Source organism: Chlorocebus sabaeus, chromosome 4 (genome assembly GCF_047675955.1).
Source record: "Chlorocebus sabaeus isolate Y175 chromosome 4, mChlSab1.0.hap1, whole genome shotgun sequence".
Classification (NCBI taxonomy): Eukaryota; Metazoa; Chordata; class Mammalia; order Primates; family Cercopithecidae; genus Chlorocebus; species Chlorocebus sabaeus.
In genome coordinates, this window is record NC_132907.1 from 57494968 (window position 1) to 57513496 (window position 18529).

At 40.5% G+C, this 18529-nt stretch overlaps 1 protein-coding gene across 2 annotated transcripts in view; it reads right to left on the minus strand.

Moving 5' to 3' along the window:
• WDR70 (WD repeat domain 70) overlaps positions 1–18529 on the minus strand; it is a 361196-nt gene that overhangs the window by 329499 nt on the left and 13168 nt on the right. For both annotated transcript variants that reach the window (XM_007961416.3, XM_007961419.3), the window contains exon 5: positions 14202–14394. In XM_007961416.3, coding sequence (XP_007959607.1) covers positions 14202–14394 — 193 coding nt within the window. The remainder of the gene's footprint in view (positions 1–14201; positions 14395–18529) is intronic.

Consider the following 18529-nt stretch of genomic DNA (forward strand, 5'->3'; position numbering starts at 1 on the left):
CCTGGGCAACAAAATGAAACTCCATCTAAAAAAAAATAATAAAAATGAAATACATGCATGTTAATACTATGACCAAATCTTAAGAGTTTAAAGATTGCGTTAGTACCAATAAACTTTACACTTTTTATTCTTTTGGAGAAAGGTAGCTAATGTTCACGAGTATGAAACAAAATCAAATAAGCATGCATGCTATATATGTATTACATATAACACACACACACACACACACACACACACACAATATTAAAGAACCACTCACAATGTCTAAAAAGACCCAAAAAAATCCAAAGTAAATAAATAATTTGTCATTGCTATAACTGAAAGCAACAAATACTGAATATAGATACTCACTGCTCAGTTGCTAGTTGCCCCTTACTATCCATTCTTTGTATTGGAAGCATTAAATTTTAGGTAGACTCCTGGCCTCCGAAAAAGAAAAACTACTATACTTCTCAAGTTAAACAAAGATACAAAGTTCAAAATGAGGAGGCTTCTTTATCCTTATCCCTCTACCTTCTTTTTTTTATTTTTTGAGCCAACAGTCTTGCTCTGTCGCCCAGGCTGGAGTGCACTGGCAAGATCTCGGCTCACTGAAACCTCCACCTCCTGGGTTCAAGTGATTCTCCTGCCTCAGTCTCCTGAGTAGCTGGGATTACAAGGGCGTGCCACCACACCTGGCTAATTTTTTTATATTTTTAGTAGAGATGGGGTTTCACCATGTTGGCCAGGGTAGTCTCAAACTCCTGACCTCAGGTGATCCACCCACCTCAGCCTTCCAAAGTGCTGGGATTACCAGCGTGAGCCACTGCTTGGCCTTGTCCCTCTACCTTCTTGCTGACAAAAATGCAAAATTAATGGCTACAGCTACAGCATCTAACTTGAAGCCTGTATACTAAAGATGGCAGGAAAAAAGACAGAAGCAGACAAGATCTGCGATATCCTGGACCTGAAAACTAGTTATATTCCATTTAATTCCTGATTCATTAATGTGAGGGAGAGAAAAGACGACTATCTTGTTTAAGTCACTGTTGTTTTGCATTTTCTGTCACTGGCAGCCAAATTAATAATACACTAAGTAATATACATTTAAAACAGGCTCCAGGATCAATTCCACAGGCTTCTAAGTATGGGAGGCAGCACCATACTGTAAAAGCATGGTTAGGCTGGGCACAGTGGCTCACCTGCCTGTGGTTCACACCTTTAGTCTTAGCACTTAGGGAGGCCAAGGCAGAAGGACATCTCGTAAGGCCAGAAGTTTGAAACAAGCCTAGGCAACATGGCGAGACCCCATTTCTACAAGAACAGACAAAAAGTGTAAAAGGAAAAAAAAAAAGCACAGATAGCCTACGTGTGCATAACAACTCTTGTCACTTAATAGCTAGATTTAAGTAGGCAAATAAATAAATTGGACTAATTATTTTACCTCTGTAGGAAAAAATTGAGAAATATTTACCAATTATTTAGCGGTTCTGACTTATTTCAATTTTTTTTAAGATGGAATCTCACTATCACCCAGCCTGGAGTACAATGGTACGATTTCAGCTTATTGCAACCACTGCCTCCCAGGCTCAGGTGATCCTCCCGCCTTAGCCTCCTGTGTAACTGCGACCACAGGTGCTCACCACTACACTCGGCTATTTTTTGTGTTTCTAGTAGAGATGGTGTCTCGCCATGTTGATCAGGCTGGTCTTGAACTCCTGAGCTCAGGTGATCAGCCCCCTCTTGACCTCCCCAAGTGCTGAGATTACAGGTGTGAGCACTAAACCACCCTGACTTACTTAAATTGTATGTCTTGAAAAGCTTTATACTATTCTTTATATTCAGGCCCATCTCTCCCTAACTTTATTCCTTTTGAGACAGAGTCTCACTCTGTCCCCAAGCTGGAGTACAGTGGAGAGATCACGGCTGGTTCACTGCAATCTCAAATTCCTGGACTACACCTAATTATTTGTTGTTATTCCTGTTGTGAAAAAGTTATCTTATGGCGGCTCACGTCTATAATCCCAGCACTTTGGGAGGCTGAGGTGGACGGATCACGAGGTCAGGAGATCGAGACCATCCTGGCTAACACGGTGAAACCCTGTGTCTACTAAAAACACAAAAATTAGCCCGGCGTGGTGGCGGGCGCCTACAGTCCCAGCTACTCGGGAGGCTGAGGCGGAAGAATGGCGTGAACCTGGGAGGTGGAGCTTGCAATGAGCCAAGATCACCTCACCGCACTCCAGCCTGGGCGACAGAGCGAGACTCCGTCTCTTAAAAAATAAATAAAAGTTATCTTTCACATTTAACACTTTAAACTGAACATTATTAAATGAATCTAACAGTTTTGATTAATTCTTTTTGTTTCAGGTAGAGTCATATAAACTACACCAATATTCCCACCTCTTCCTTATAATGCAGTCTTGATCATTTTAACCGGCAAAAATGTCTAGGATAATATTAAATAATAATGTGATTGTTACCTCTATTGCTCCTTAATTATGTACAACACTGACTGTTAGTATGAAGCATGAATTACTTCAAATGATATGAAAGTTTCCTTTTAGTTTAAGTTTTGTATTAGAAATCATGTTAAATGTTTTTCAATTCCTCCTTTGCTATCTATTGAAATAAATGACCTTAATGATAATAGCTAACACTGAACACGTTAAATACCAGCTACTATTCTAAGGGTTCTATACACATTAATTCACTCATTTAATCCATCCACACAATCAGAGTGGATAATTTTATCAGTCCCATTTTACAGAGGAGGAAAGACAGACACAGAGGTTAAATAATGTGCCCAAAATCACACAGCTTTAAAGTGAAGGAGCCCCATCTGGCTCCAGAACTCACTCTCTTAATCACTATCCTATATTGCCTCTCTGTATCTGTATTTTGCTACTTTTTCTACTATAGTAGTCCAGTCAAGAATGGAAGCTGGGAGACTTTAGTGGCTACTGACACTGAAGTGATACAGGATTACACTAAAGTGGTAGTAACGGAGACAGAGAAGTGGAGAGATCTGGTAATATGCCTTCAAGATACAGCTAGTAAGACTTAATGGCGTATGTTACAAAGAAAAAAAAAGTTAAAAATAAAGACAAAGGGATACAGATATTAGAGAAAGAGTCAGAAAGCAGTGGTGACCCCCTCACCCAGGATGCGGGGGGGGGAAACTGCTTGCTTTGCACATGAGCGGTTGTGACTCATCCCTGTATGATTCCCATAAGTGGGGGCTGCAGGGTTTAAAATAAGATTTGATTCCATTTCAAGCACCTCTCTTTAGCCTTCAGAGGAAGAATTGGCCGGGCGCGGTGGCTCAACCCTGTAATCCCAGCACTTTGGGAGGCCGAGACGGGCGGATCACGAGGTCAGGAGATCGAGACCATTCTGGCTAACACGGTGAAACCCCGTCTCTACTAAAAAATACAAAAAACTAGCCGGGCGAGGTGGCGGGCGCCTGTAGTCCCAGCTACTCGGGAGGCTGAGGCAAGAGAATGGCGTAAACCCGGGAGGTGGAGCTTGCAGTGAGCTGAGATCCGGCCACTGCACTCCAGCCTGGGCGACAGAGCGAGACTCCGTCTCAAAAAAAAAAAAAAAAAAAAAAAGACTTAATGGACGAGAAATTGGATGTGAGGTATGAGGGAAAGAGAGGAATAGTGACAACTAGGTTTTCTGGCCTACCCATAGCCAGGTATTTAAGACTCTGTTCCTCATGTTTTATATTAATTAACTTTATTTGTTTTCCTTGGTTTTCCAGTTTCCCTTCCTTCTTCCTAATCTATGCATTTCACTTCATTAAATCCTTTTTTGTTTTTCAGACAGAGTCTCACTCTGTCACTCAAGCTGGAGTACAGTGGTGCAACCATGGCTCACTGCAGCCTTGACCTCCCAGGCTCAAGTGATCCTCCCACCTCATTCTCCTGGAACTACAGGTGCACATGACCAGACTTGGCTTTTTTATTTTTTGTGGAGATGCGGGTCTTACTACATTGGCAAGGATGGTCTCAAACTCCTGGGCTCAAGTGATCCTCTTGCCTGAAGTTCCTAAAGTGCTGAGATTACAGGCATGAGCCACTGCGACCAGTCCATTAAATCCTTTTTGAGATGAGGTAAAATAAAAATAAACTTATTTACTAGTACTTAAGACTCATTCTATATTCATGTTCAATATTGTTTTCTTTGGGTTTTTTAATCTGTTCTAGATTTTTGAATTGAGGTCATAAAATGAAGGACAATAACTATTTATAACACCAATAATTGTTTCTGATTATGGGCACAGCTATGATCAATGTGGAAACTGGAAACATATAAAAAAGTATGAGGGAGGGCTGGGCACAGCGACTCACACCTGTAAATCCCAGCTACTTGGGAGGCTGAGGCAGGAGAATTGCTTGAACCCGGGAGGCGGAGGTTGCAGTGAGCCGAAATCGTGCCATTGCACTCCAGCCTGGGCAACAAGAGTGAGGGTCCGTCTCAAAAAAAAAAAAAAAAAAAAGTATAAGGCAAAAAAACATATTATCCTCAATCCCACAATCTAGAAGCAAGCAATGGGAGTACTTTGTTCCACACATATCTATCGTTTAAATTATTGAAATCATACTGTCTATTCAGTTTTACATCCTTTCCTAGTGCTACTAAAAACCCTTATTAAACATGTTTAGTGACTGCATAACATTCTACATGACCACAACACAATTTACTTGTCCTTCTCCCTATTACTAAGTATTTATATTCTAATTATTCTAATATTTTACATATGTTGGTATTTTCAAACATGTTCAGACTTGGAACTCTTTCATCAAGAGAAAGTTCTGAGGAAGCTTAACATAAAAATGGAGCTGACCTGGCCAAAAACTGATAGGAGGGACCCCATCCCACCATACCACACCCCCAGCAGTAATCCCAACACATTCAGAAAACCACAATTCTAAGTATTAATGTGACAATTATTTTTGTGCATAAAGCTTTGTCCAAATCTTGCATTACTTCCTCTGGATAGAATCCTAGAAAGGCTATTGAGTTTAAAGGAAATGAATGTTTTCAAGGCTCTTGATACTAAATAATAGAGTTTCAATAATAAAAACAGTAACTTTCAGAAGGAACATGATTGAAAAATAAATTAAACTTGATTTTAAAAAAAAAAAAAAAAACCGCTGTCAGAGCTACAGGCTCAGTTTCCAGAATATCTACATGTTCATGGCCCTTCTGAGAATATGATTATGATTTAATAGGTATAGTTAATTCAGGCACTACAAGGATATAAAAATGAACGAGATTCAAAAAAACCAGGAGCTTATGGCCTCTGCCATGTCATCTTCAGAAGAAATTAAACACTAATGCTTCAGAGATACTAACATGCACCTATTATAGAAAAAATATTTTTTCATAAAATACTGATGAAAATATATTAACTCTGAGCTATACGAAAGGGTACATGAAACCTTTAAAGTGGCTTCACTATCATAAAAAAGCAATAATTTCATTCCCTTTTTTTAACAAGAAATATTTTATAAGCAATATCCCATATACTTAGGTATCCATGATACATGATACAGATCATAATCTGCAGAGGTACCCTAATGTAGTTACCCTATGACCCCAACTGTGATTAAGTAAACAGCACAACTAGACTGGGAGGAAATCCATTAGAATTACCTGTGGAGCCTTTGGTTATAAATAATACAAATTGCAGGAGTTAAGGCAAGTTCCACGCAGGAGTTAAGGCAAGTTCCACTACAGTTATACTCAATCAATCTCCAGAGTACAAGACCTAAGCATGCATATTTTTTAACTGCACCAAAGCTGATTATTACATTCAGATTAAGAAACACTAGGATAGCTGGGTGCAATGGTTCACACTTGTAATCCCAACACTTTGGGAGACTGAAGTGGAAGGATCACTTGAGGCCAAGAGTTCAAGGTCACACGAACAAGAGAGCAAGACCTCACTCCACAAAAAATATAGAAAGTAGCCAGATGTGGTTGTATGCACCTGTAGTCCTAGCTACTCAGGAGGCTGAGACAGGAGCATCACTTGAGCCCGAGAGGTTGAAGCTGCAGTGAGCTATGATTACACCACTTGAATGAAAGTCAAAAAAATTCACTGCACTCCAGCCTGTTTGAAAGAACATACCCCATCTTAAAATAAAAAAATATTAATTTGTTTAAAAAGTTAACACTAGGTTAAAGGTTCTTTTTAAAAATATTACCCCATTAATTTCAACAATATTTACTAAAAGATCTAGCCACTCAACTATGTGAAATTGGTTGCTTTCCTATTAAACAGACTGTGAAAAAAGCCACAGCGATTACGAACAACAAAAAACTCAAATCAGATTCAGAAACCGCCAAGTGGAGTCCTGCCCTGCTGTGGTGGTGGTTTTCCCTCATTTAGGGAATTGGTACTATTAGTTGCAATGTGACTTGTGTTACAGATAGTTTAATCTTGCTGCAGCGGAGAAAGGGGATTAAAACAGAAGATCCTTGAGGCAAAGAGACCAGCTAAGTGGCTACAGCAAAAGTTCAAGTAAGACAAAGTAAAAGCCTAAGTTTTACCTTAGATGTGTTGAATTTAGAATATTGTTGGAGTTTAAATATGAACATAATTCATGAGGGGTTAGAAAGATGGATTGGGGACTGGGCACAGTGGCTCACGCCTGTAATCCCAGCACTTTGGGAGGTGGAAGCAGGCAGGACACTTGAGGCCAGGAGTTCAAGACCAGCCTGGCCAACATAGCTAAATCCCATCTCTACTAAAAATACAAAAAATTAGCCAGGCGTGGTGGCGCACACCTGTAATTCCAGCTACTCAGGAGGCTGAGGCACGAGAATGGCTAGAGGCCAGGAGGCAGACGTTGGAGTGAGTCAAGATCGTGCCACTGCACTCCAGGCTGGGTGACAGAGCGAGACTCTGACCCAGGAAAAAAAAAAAAAAAAAGGAAAGGGGAGGGAAGGAGAGGAGAGGAGAGGGGAGGGGAGGGGAGGGGAGGGGAGGGCAGGGGAGGGGAGGGGAGGATTTTATATGCTCTAACATGAAGTATATCTCATGAAGAGAGATTAGTGACTACTAGAGGCTGGGAAGGTTCGCGGGCTGGGAGAGATGAAGAGAGGCTGATTAACAGGTACCAATATACAGTGAGATAGAGAGAATAAGACCTAGTATTCAAAAGATCAGTAGGGTGACCATAGTTAACAATAATCTTATTGTATATCTTGGCCGGGCGCGGTGGCTCAAGCTTGTAATCCCAGCACTTTGGGAGGCCGAGACGGGCGGATCACGAGGTCAGGAGATCGAGACCATCCTGGTTAACATGGTGAAACCCCGTCTCTACTAAAAAATACAAAAAACTAGCTGGGCGAGGTGGCGGGCGCCTGTAGTCCCAGCTACTCGGGAGGCTGAGGCAGGAGAATGGCGTGAACCCGGGAGGCGGAGCTTGCAGTGAGCTGAGATCCGGCCACTGCACTCCAGCCTGGGTGACAGAGCGAGACTCCGTCTCAAAAAAAAAAAAAAAAAAATCTTATTGTATATCTTAAAACAGCTAGAACAGAATAATTTGAATGTTCCTAGCATAAGAAAGAGATAAATATTTAAGCTGATGGATATCCTGGATATTCCAATTACCCTGTTTTAATCTGTACACATTTTATGAATATATCACAATATATATCAGATATATCCCAAAAATATATACATTATCAATTTTTTAGAAACTAAAAATAAAACTATCATAATCCAGCAACCCCACTAATGAGTATATATCCAAAGGAAAGGAAATTCACATTTGATACCTGCACTCCCCTTTTCACTGCAGCACTATTCACAATGACCAAGATATGGAATCAACCTACATGTCCATCAATAAATGAATGGATTTAAAAATTTAATACACACATACACACACACACAAATACTATTTGGCCAAATTTAGAAAGTATAAAATCATGTCACATGCAGTAACAAAGATGAGTTTACAGGACATTGTGCTAAATGAAATGAGCCAGGCACAGAAAGATTAATACCACATGTTCTCATTCAGATGAAGCTAAATAAACTGATCTCATAAAAGTGAAGAAAATAGTAGAAACAGAAACGAAAGGGTGAAAAGGGTACGAAAAAGAGGGGTATAGAGAGAGTTTGGTTAACAGACACAAAATTACAGCCAGATGGAATAAGTCCTAGTGTTGTTCTATAGCATTGTAAAGTAACTATAGTTAACAATTATTTATATTTTCAAAGAGCTAAAAGTGAGGGTTTTGAATATTGCCAATACAAAGAAATGATCAGTGTTTTAGGCAATGGATATACTAATCACCCTGATTTGATCATTACACTCTGTATACAAGTGTGGAGGATCACATTCTACCCCAGAAATATGTACAATTATGTCAATTAAAAATAATCTGTCAATTAAAAATAATATTTAAAAATGTAATCTTGGCCAGGCACAATGACTCATGTCTGTAATACCAACACTTTGGAAAGCCAAGGTGGGAGGATGGCTTGAGCCCAAGTGAGGCCAGCATGGGTTAGATGGTGAGACCCCACCTCTACAAAACTTAAAAAAAAAAAAAAAAAAAAAATTGGCCCGGGCAAGGTGGCTCACTCCTGTAATTCCAGCACTTCAGGAGGCCAAGGCAGGTGGATTACCTGAGGTCAGGAGTTCAAGACCAGCCTGGCCAACCTGGTGAAACTCCATCTCTACTAAAAATACAAAAAATTTGCTGGGTGCAGTGGCACGTGCCTGTAATTCCTGCTACTCAGGAGGCTGAAGCAGGAGAATCACTTGAACCCAGGAGGAGGAGGTTGCAGTGAGCCAAGATTGCACCGCTGCACTCCAGCCTGGGTGACGGAGCAAGACTCCATCTCAAAAAAAAAAAAAAAAAAAAAAAAAAAATTTAATCTTTGGCCGGGCAGTGACTCATGCCTGTAATTCCAGCACTTTCGGAGGCCAAGACAGGAGGATCGCTTGAGCCCAGGAGTTTGAGACGAGCCTGGGAAACGTAGTAAGACCTCATCTCTACTTAAAAAAAAAAAAAAAAAAAAAAAAGCTAGGTGTGGAGGCACATGCCTGTAATCCCAGCTACTCGGGAGGCTGAGGTGGGAGGACTGCTTAAGCCCAAGAGGTCAAGGCTGTAGTGAGCTTTGATTGCACCACTCTACTCCAGCCTGGGTGACAGAGAGACCCTGTCTCAAAAAAAAAAAAAAAAAACTGTAATCCTCTACAAAGCTTACTCAAATTCCACATCCTTCAGAAAGCATTTAATCATACTTTCTGGATCTGATCTCATCCTCCTCATCTTTCTACTTTCTCCTAGTAAGAAAACTCAACCATGTACTATAATCAGGTGCAATTTCACAACCATAGCTGTATTTATATACACTTGGGTCTTTGCTGTAGCAATTTTTTTCTGGCATGCAATATGCTTCTTTCTTCCCTTCTGTTTATCAGCCAGTAGTCAGCCTCGCAAACCTTATTAGCTCACACAATCATAAACAAAATACCACAGACTGGGTGACTTAAAACAATAGAAATGTATTTGCTGACAGGTCTGGAGGCTAGAGGTCCATAATCAAAGTGTGGACAAATGTGGTTTCTGGTGAGACCTCTCTTCCTGGCTTGCAGACGACCACTTTCTGCTATGTCCTCACAAGGCCATTCCTCCTTTCCCATGGGGGAGGAGGAGTTAGTGCACGCTTTCTGGTGTCTCTTTTTATAAAGATACTAATTCTATCAGATCAGGGCCTTATGACTTCATTTATCCTTAATTATTTCCTTAGAGGCCCCATCTCCAAATACAGCCACACTGGGGGTTAGGGCTTCAACATGAATTTGAGAGAGACACATTCAGTCCATTACAAAACCCACTGTCACATTCATAGCTAAATCTAAATATTACCTACTCAGTGAACTACCAAACTCATGTTTCCATAGTAGTTAATGTTTCCATAGCACTTTAGGAACTAGATATGTTTGTTTTTCACTGTCCATTTATGCTTAAAATGTTGAACGAGGGCTCCAATATACATTCAATACGTTAAACTTTGTTCATTTGTATTCTCCAAATCTGTTTCCTTACTGTCTTAACAATCTCTCAATCTCTGATTGACTGTATATTGTCCATTTCTCCTTGTAATTTTGTCAGTTTTTGCTTTATACACTTTCAATATACGGTTAAATGCATAGAGGTTGAGGACTGCCAATTTTTCCTTCAAAATAAACTGTTCCTTTTATCATTAAGGAATGTCACTTTTATCATTAATTCATACGACTTAAAGATTTGAATACCAATTTTATAACATTAATCAGCTATCTTTTGGTTATCTTCCTGCTATATTCTACTGCTTGACATCCAACCTTTCTGTGTAATTATAATTCAGGTATAACATGCATGTATACCTAAATTTTTTTAACCCAATCTGAGAATTTTTGTATTTTAAGTGGCAAGTTTAGTCCATTTACATCCATTAATACTGATATATTTATATTCATACCTACCATCTTATTTCATAATTTCTATTAACCAAGATTATCTTCCTCTACCTCTTCTTTCTCCTTTCCTGTCTTTTATTGCAATAGGTGAATTTTCTTCAATGGCATATCGAGAGAATTAACAGTGGAAGTTAACACAGACAATAAGAGGGTACACCTTTTCTGTGGAGAACTTAAAAACAATAATAAAATCAAGTAAAGATAAGCCTGCTTTTTATTATCACCTTGTGATGGCAATTATAAACAACGTCAGCTTAGATACTACTTAATGTTCTTTTTGCTATGGTTCCTGTTGAGTTTCAATAACATATATGTGAACTTCAATTAACATGCTTTTATTACTTATCTTTTAATAAACACGTTATTCTGGCCAGGTGCAGCAGCTCACACCTGTAATCCCAGCACTTTGGGAGGCTGAGGCAGGTGGATCACCTAAGGTCAGGAGTTCAAGACCAGCTGGGTCAACATGGTGAAACCCCATCACTATTAAAAATACAAAAAATTAGCCAGGCGTGGTGGCAGATGCCTGTAATCCCAGCTACTCAGGAAGCTGAGGCAGGAGAATCACTTGAACCCGGGAGACGGAGGTTGCAGTGAGCCGAGATCACGCCACTGTATTCCAGTCTGGGCAACAGAATGACACTCCATCTCAAAAATAAATAAATAAATAAATAACAAAAATAAATAACCACTATATTCTACATGAAGTTAATTTGGAGAACTCCCAGTTATCTGCACCACACACATGCACAAACACACTCAGCTACTGAAGTCTCTACATACTGTTTTCCATGGTTCAGAATCATTCAAGCTCACTTCAACGGTAATTTCCTATCTCCAATCCCTGTTGTACTACATTTCTGCATTTAAATACTAGATGCAAAATAAACAAAGATTATAAAGACAAAGAAACAAAATGCTAAGCAAATCCAATTCTGTTTTCTATGGATGCCAAAAGAAAAAACAAAAGACATGGTTGGCAAAAGAATTTAAAAGGGTAAATATTTGAATACCTCAAGTTGTTTTCACCAAAAGCATTCTAAAGCAATGGGTCATTAAATGGCAATGTTTGACATCATGTAGCCATTTTCTCTGATTTTTAGAGAAAAAAATTTAGAAGTTTTTACCAAATATAAAATGAATTTTCTGTAAAGACACTTTCATGAAAAAAAATTTTTTTTTGAGACAGTCTTGCTCCGTTGCCAGGCTAGAGTGCAGTGGCGCAATTGCGACTCACTGCAGTCTGCCTCGCGGGTTCAAGCAATTCCCCTGCCTCAGCCTCCTGTCACCATGCCTGGCTAATGTTTTTTTGTTTTTTTTTTTTGTTTTTTTTGTGAGATGGAGTCTTGCTCAGTCACCCAGGTTGGACTGCAGTGGCGCCATCTCAGCTGACTGCAAGCTCCACCTCCCAGGTTCATGCCATTCTCCTGCCTCAGCTTCTCGAGTAGCTGGGACTACAGGTGCCCGCCACCACACCCGGCTAATTTTTTGTATTTTTAGTAGAGACAGGGTTTCACCATGTTGGCCAGGCTAGTCTGGAACTCCTGATCTCAAGTGATTAGCACTCCTCAGCCTCCCAAAGTACTGGGATTACAGGCGTGAGCCACAATGCCCAGCCAAAATATTTCAACCTACAGAGATATTTAAAAGCCACTAGAATTGATAAAAGAAAAAATATACAATCAACATTGCAATTTCTGGAACTTATTGTAAAACAAAAATTTTAATGAAACTGCCAAATTTATTCTTATTTTATTCTTGTTTCTTTTCTTAATTTTATATATGCACACACATGAATGCACGTGCAAGTGTGAGTATATATACTATAGATCTGTTGTTTCATATGAAAGAAAAATGTACAAAATTGAAATCAGAAGCTTTATTTGATCAACTACAGACAGACATAGATTGACAAATTTGCTACACTATGTACTGAGGAGGAATATGCAAAGACTACCGATTTTGACAGTCATTGACAGATTTACAAAAGCTGTTGCTTTTCTGATTATTTTTCATTTCATTTCATAATTATTACTAAAATGAATTCATCACATAAAGAAGGGAGGTGTTAAAAAATTATCTACCCCAGGTGTCAAATACAAAAGTACATCATTTCCTTTAGCATTCTTTCCTTTTAGTATTTTGAAGATTATACCTTTTTTTTTTTTTTTTTTCTGAGACCAAATCTCACTCTGTCACCCAGGCTGGAGAGCAGTGGTGCAATCTCGGCTCACTGCAACCTCCGCCTCCCGGGTTCAAGTGATTATCCTGCTTCAGCCTCTTGAGTAGCTGCGGCTACAGGCGCGCGCCATGACCACGCCCGGCTAATTCTTGTATTTTTAGGAGAGATGGGGTTTCACCATGTTGGGCAGGATGGTCTCAATCTCTTGACCTCGTAATCCATCCACCTCGGCCTCCCAAAGTGCTAGGATTATAGATGTGAGCCACCATGCCCTGCCAGGCGATTACTCTTAAAATTGTAAACTTATATACTTGGCTTAAACTAATCTAAGGTTAACCAGTATCTCTGTCCTCCTTCCCAATAGTATCTACAAACCAATAAACTCTGATTTCCCTCTCCCATCCTCTACTTTATTGTTGACAATAATTTTAGATCCACTTTGCTTTTAAATCCTCCCAAATTTACCCATCATTATTATTGACACACAGTGCATACATAGATTTTTTTTTTTTTGAAACGGAGGCTCTTGTTGCCTAGGCTGGAGTGCAATGGCACAATCTCAGTTCACTGCAACCTCCACCTACCAGGTGCAAGTGATTCTCCTGCCTCAGCCTCCCGAGTAGCTGGGATTACAGGCATGTGCCATACCAGGCCCAGCTAATTCTGTATTTTTAGTCGAGACATGGTTTCTCCTTGTTATTCAGGCTGGTCTCGAACTCCTGACCTCAGGTGATACGCCTGCCTCAGCCTCCCAAAATGCTGGGATTACAGGTGTGAGCCACCACACCCAGCCACATATGTAGATTTAACAAAATGTTTTATCCATTTATTTCTTTTTAACACATTGCTTTCAGCTCTCCATTTATTATTTTTTAGTTGTTTTCTTCCTCCTGAAGTTCTTTCAATACAGGCTGTCAGTAATAAACTCCACAGTTATTTTCCTCAGGTTTTTGGCGGGGGGCGGCGGGGGGTGTAGTTTGAGACAGGGACTCACTCTGTCACCCAGGCTGGAGTGTCATCCGTCGACCTCACTGCAACCTCTGCCTCCTGGGCCCAAATTATCCTTCCACCTCAGCCTCCTGAGTAGCTGGGACCACAGATGCACGCTGTAACACTCGTCTAATTTTTGCATTTTTGTAGAAACAGAAGTTTCGCCATGTTGCCCAAGCTGGTCTTCAATTCCTGAGCTTAAGCGATCCGTCCACCTCGGCCTCCCAAAGTGCTAGGATTAGGTGTAAGCCACTGTACCCGGCCTTTTTCCTCGGTTTGGGTTTTTTGTTTGTTTGTTTTTTGGAGACGAGTCTGACTGTCTCCCAGGCTGGAGTGCAAAGGCACAATCGCGGCTCATTGCAACCTCTGCCTCCCAGGTTCAAGCGATTCTCCAGCCTCAGCCTTCCAAGTAACTGGGATTACAGGTTTAAGCCTTTCCTCAGTTTTTAAAATGGCTCTTACTCATGAACAACAGTTTAGTACGACTGATCTCTACAGTACTTTAAAGCTATTACTCCACTGAATTTTTAAATTACCACTGAAATACTTACTTCCTCTTCCTCCTCCTCCTCCTCTTCTTCCTCTGCTTCTTCTTCTTCATTAAGAGGTGGAGGTAAAGCACCGAGGATATCTTCGTCCATAAAATTAACTGGTTTTCCTACCATTTTAGGGGGTAAAGGAGGGCCAATTAACTCATCATCAGAAGAGTCAGAACTCTCTTCACTTTCACTGCTGCTTGTATCCCTGAAAACACAGAAACAGAAACTCTTTGCCTCTGCTGCAATAAAGAGCACACTTTGGAAATAGTACTCGTTTCTCAGGAAACTTTTCCTCTCCTATTAACAACAATTGGGTATTTTTTAATTTTTTCAAATTTGTAGTTCAAACATTAAATGTTTAATGCAAATATTATTTTATCTTAAGAAAGTTTAAAAAAAAACTGTCTTATGCAAACAAAGTCAAAAATAAAGGGTCACAGCAATTTTACGTTAAAGGGCCATTAGACCATTAGCACTCATAAAGAGACAGGTGAGACTGAGTGCAATGGCTCACACCTGTAAAGCCAGCACATTCAGGGACCTAGGCAGGTGAACTGCTTATGCCCAAGAGTTTGAGACTAGCCTGGGAAACATCGCAAGACCTTGTTTCTACAAAAAATAAAAATTAGCCAGGTGTGGTGGCATGTGCTTGTGGTATCAGCTACTAGGAGGCTGAGGTGGCAGGACCACTTGAGCTCAGGAGGTCAAGGCTACAGTGAGCCATGACTGCATCACTGTACTCCAGCCAGAACAACAGTGAGACCCTGTCTCAAAATATAGATATATAATAAAAATTTAATTTAAAACATTTTAAAAGAGGCAGGTGAACAAGGAAATACAGAAGAAAAACTACAAAATAGTAATGGACAAAAACCACTGAGATGGCCAGTGCCTCAATTAACTATATTTGAATCCAATCCCTGATTGCCATAGTAGCAAATAATGCCAGTCATGTAAGGAATTTACTCCCAAAATGTTTCAACATAATTTCCAAAATACAAGTTATTTCTCACGGCTAGTCCAAGTTTGCCACTTTGCCAAACATTAAATGTAGCGTCCTTGCATTCTAAAAACACCATACTCTAACCAGGGGTATCCAAGGGACAGAATACAGTCATGGGTTCTTAATTTGTTTCTGGTTAGGCCAGTGAAGCCATTTCCTCATCCCTCTTTTCTACTTATCACTAGAGACAGAAACTAAAAACCATGGCTTCAGGATGCTAAAAGTCTAAAAGAAATCAACAACAGTATAAGGCAGGTTGGACAGGCTTGAGAGTCTAGAACATATCATACTGATTCCCAAGTGGTTTCCTATCCACCATACCTGAGGACTATTATACATTCTCATTAAGGTCTCTAGCAAACACCTGTAAGTATAGCCCTCACCATCCACCACCCCTCCACCTGCCTCCAGAGTTGAGAATTCAGCATTCTTAATTGTATCAATTAATCTTTCAAATATTTGATAAGATTAAGTGTCACTGCCTTCTAATGAAGTATCTCTGGTATGTAAGCTCCAGGAAAGCACAAATTTCCGTTTTGTTCTAGCATCTAACACATTTCCAGCATCTAAAAAATGCTTCACCTATAAGAGGCACTCAATATCTACTGAAGGAAAAACATGAGATTTTTCTTTTTGTTTTCATCTAGGTTAAACAGTGAAAAGAATATATTCTCACATTCAGGTTACCCTTAAACAGAGATATATGAACTAGCAAACCTCCATGAAGATCTGAGTTTGCAGATTTGAGCCACTGCCTAGCTCAAATCTCCACTCCAAGGCCTTCTTTCTAATTGAACAGGATAAGTTTAGTTCACAACAAGGTCTTTGCACTTGGGAGTTCCGCTGGCTGACTTATCCTTCCCATAGATTGTTACACAGCCTCTTTTTCATTTTTGGAGTTTCCTCAAATGTCTCCTCCTCAAAGAAGCCTAAGGGCACACCCCTTTTAAACCTTCAGGCACACCACCACTTCCCATTACCTGAAGTACCTTTAACTTCATTACATGCCTGCTAAGTTATTTTATTTGGTTATTTAGTTGTTTGTTATCCATCCCTTCAAATACTCCCACAACACTGAGAGCTCAATGAGAACAAAGGTCTCATCTGACTTGCTAATTGCTGTATCTCAGTGCCTAAAATACTGTGTAATCCACAGAAGACGCTCAGTAAGTAATAGCTAAATGACTAAATAAATTTATATTAAGCTATTCACACTCCAAAATTTCCCCCTTATGATTAACGCACAAGTTTCCAGCTATACTGTTTTAAAACAGATTTTTTTTTTTTTTTTTTGAGACAGAGTCTCACTCTAGAGTGCCAGAGCATGATCTTGGCTCACTCTTCAGCCCAGGTTCAAGTGATTCTCTTGCCTCAGCCTCCCAAGTAGCTGGAATTACAGGCATGAGCCACCACACCCAGCTAATTTTTGTATTTTTAGTAGAGACGGGGTTTCATCAAGTTGGCCAGGCTGGTCTCAAACTCCTGACCTCGTGATCCACCAGCTCGACCTCCCAAAGTGCTGGGATTACAGGCATGAGCCACCTTGCCCAGCCCTCAAGTATCTTTTCTAAACACAACAAAACAAAACCAAAATCAGGCCAGGTGCAGTGTCTCATGCCTATAATCCCAGCACTTTTCAAGGTAGAGTGAGCGAATTGCTTAAGCTCAGGAGTTCAAGACTAGCCTGGGCAACATTGTGAAAGACTGTCTCTACAAAAAATACAAAAATTAGCCAGGCATGGTGGCACACACCTGTAGTCCCAGTTACTTAAGGAGATGAGGTGGGAGGATCGCTCGAGTCTGGGAGGTGAAGGTTGCGGTGAGTTAAGAATGTGCCACTGCACTCCAGCCTGGGTGACAGAGTGAAACCCTGTCTCAAAAGAAAAATTAAAAAATCGATAACAAGAGGAACCTTGGAAATTGTACAAATACATGAAAATAAAACAACAGGCTCCCAAATGACCAAACGATCAATAAAAAAAAAAATTTTTTAATTTCTTGAAACAAAAGAAAATGGAAACAAAACATATCAGAACCTGCGGAAAACAAAGAAAACAATACTAAGAAGAACATTTATAACAATAAATAGCTACATAAAAAGTAGAAATACATCAAATAAACAACCTAATGATGTACCTCAAAGAACTAGAAAAGCAAGAATAAAGCAAACCAAAAATTATTAGAAGAAATAAAAAAAATCAGAGCAGAACTACAAATGACATTGACACTAAAAAAAGAATAACACCAGGTGCGGTGGCTCACGCCTGTAATCTGAGCACTTTGGGAGGCCGAAGTGGGTGGATCACAAGGTCAGGAGTTCAAGACCAGCCTGGCCAACATGGTGAAACCCAGTCTCTACTAAAAATACAAAAATTAGTTGGGCGTGGTGGTGGGCGCCTGTAATCTCAGCTACTTGGGAGGCTGAGGCAGAGAACTGCTTGAAACCAGGAGGTGCAGGTAGCAGTGAGCCGAGATGGCGCCACTGCACTCCAGCCTGGGCGACACAGCGAGACTCCATCCCAAACAACAAAACAAAGAATAAAAAAAATCACTGAAACAAGCGTTGATTTTTTGACAAGATAAACAAAATCAATGTGTTAGGCCACTGCTGCATTCTCGAAAAGAAGTAACTGGGATGCCAGGCGTGGTGGCTCACATCTGTAATCCCACCACTTTGGGAGGCCAAGGCAAGCAGATCACGAGGTCAGGAGCTGGAGACTACCCTGACCAACATGGTGAAACCCCATCTCTACTAAAATACAAAAAAAATTAGCAGGGCATGGTGACCCACACCTGTAATCCCAGCCACTTGGGAGGCTGAGGCAGGAAAATCACTTGAACCCAGGAAGTGGAGGTTGCAGTGAGCCCAGATCAAGCCACTGCACTCCAGCCTGGTCAAACAGTAAGACTCCATCTCAAAAAAGTAATAACTGGAGGCCAGGCCCAGGAGCTGACACCTGTTATCCCAGGACTTTGGGAGAATGAGGCAGACAGATCATGTCAGGAGTTTGAGACCAGCCTGGACAACATAGTAAAACCCTGCCTCTACTAAAAATACAAGCATTAGCTGGCAGTGGTAGTGCACCTCTGTAGTCCCAGCTACTCAGGAGGCTCACGTCTATAGCCCCAGCACTTTGGAAGGCCAAAGCGGGCAGATCACCTGAGGTCGGGAGTTTGAGACCACCCTGGCCAACATGGCAAAACCCCATCTCTACTAAAAACACAAAAATTAGCCAGGCGTGCTGGTGCATGCCTGTAATCCCAGCTATTTGGGAGGCTGAGGCAGGAGAATCATTTGAACCCAGGAGGTGGAGGTTACAGTCAGCCAAGATTACGC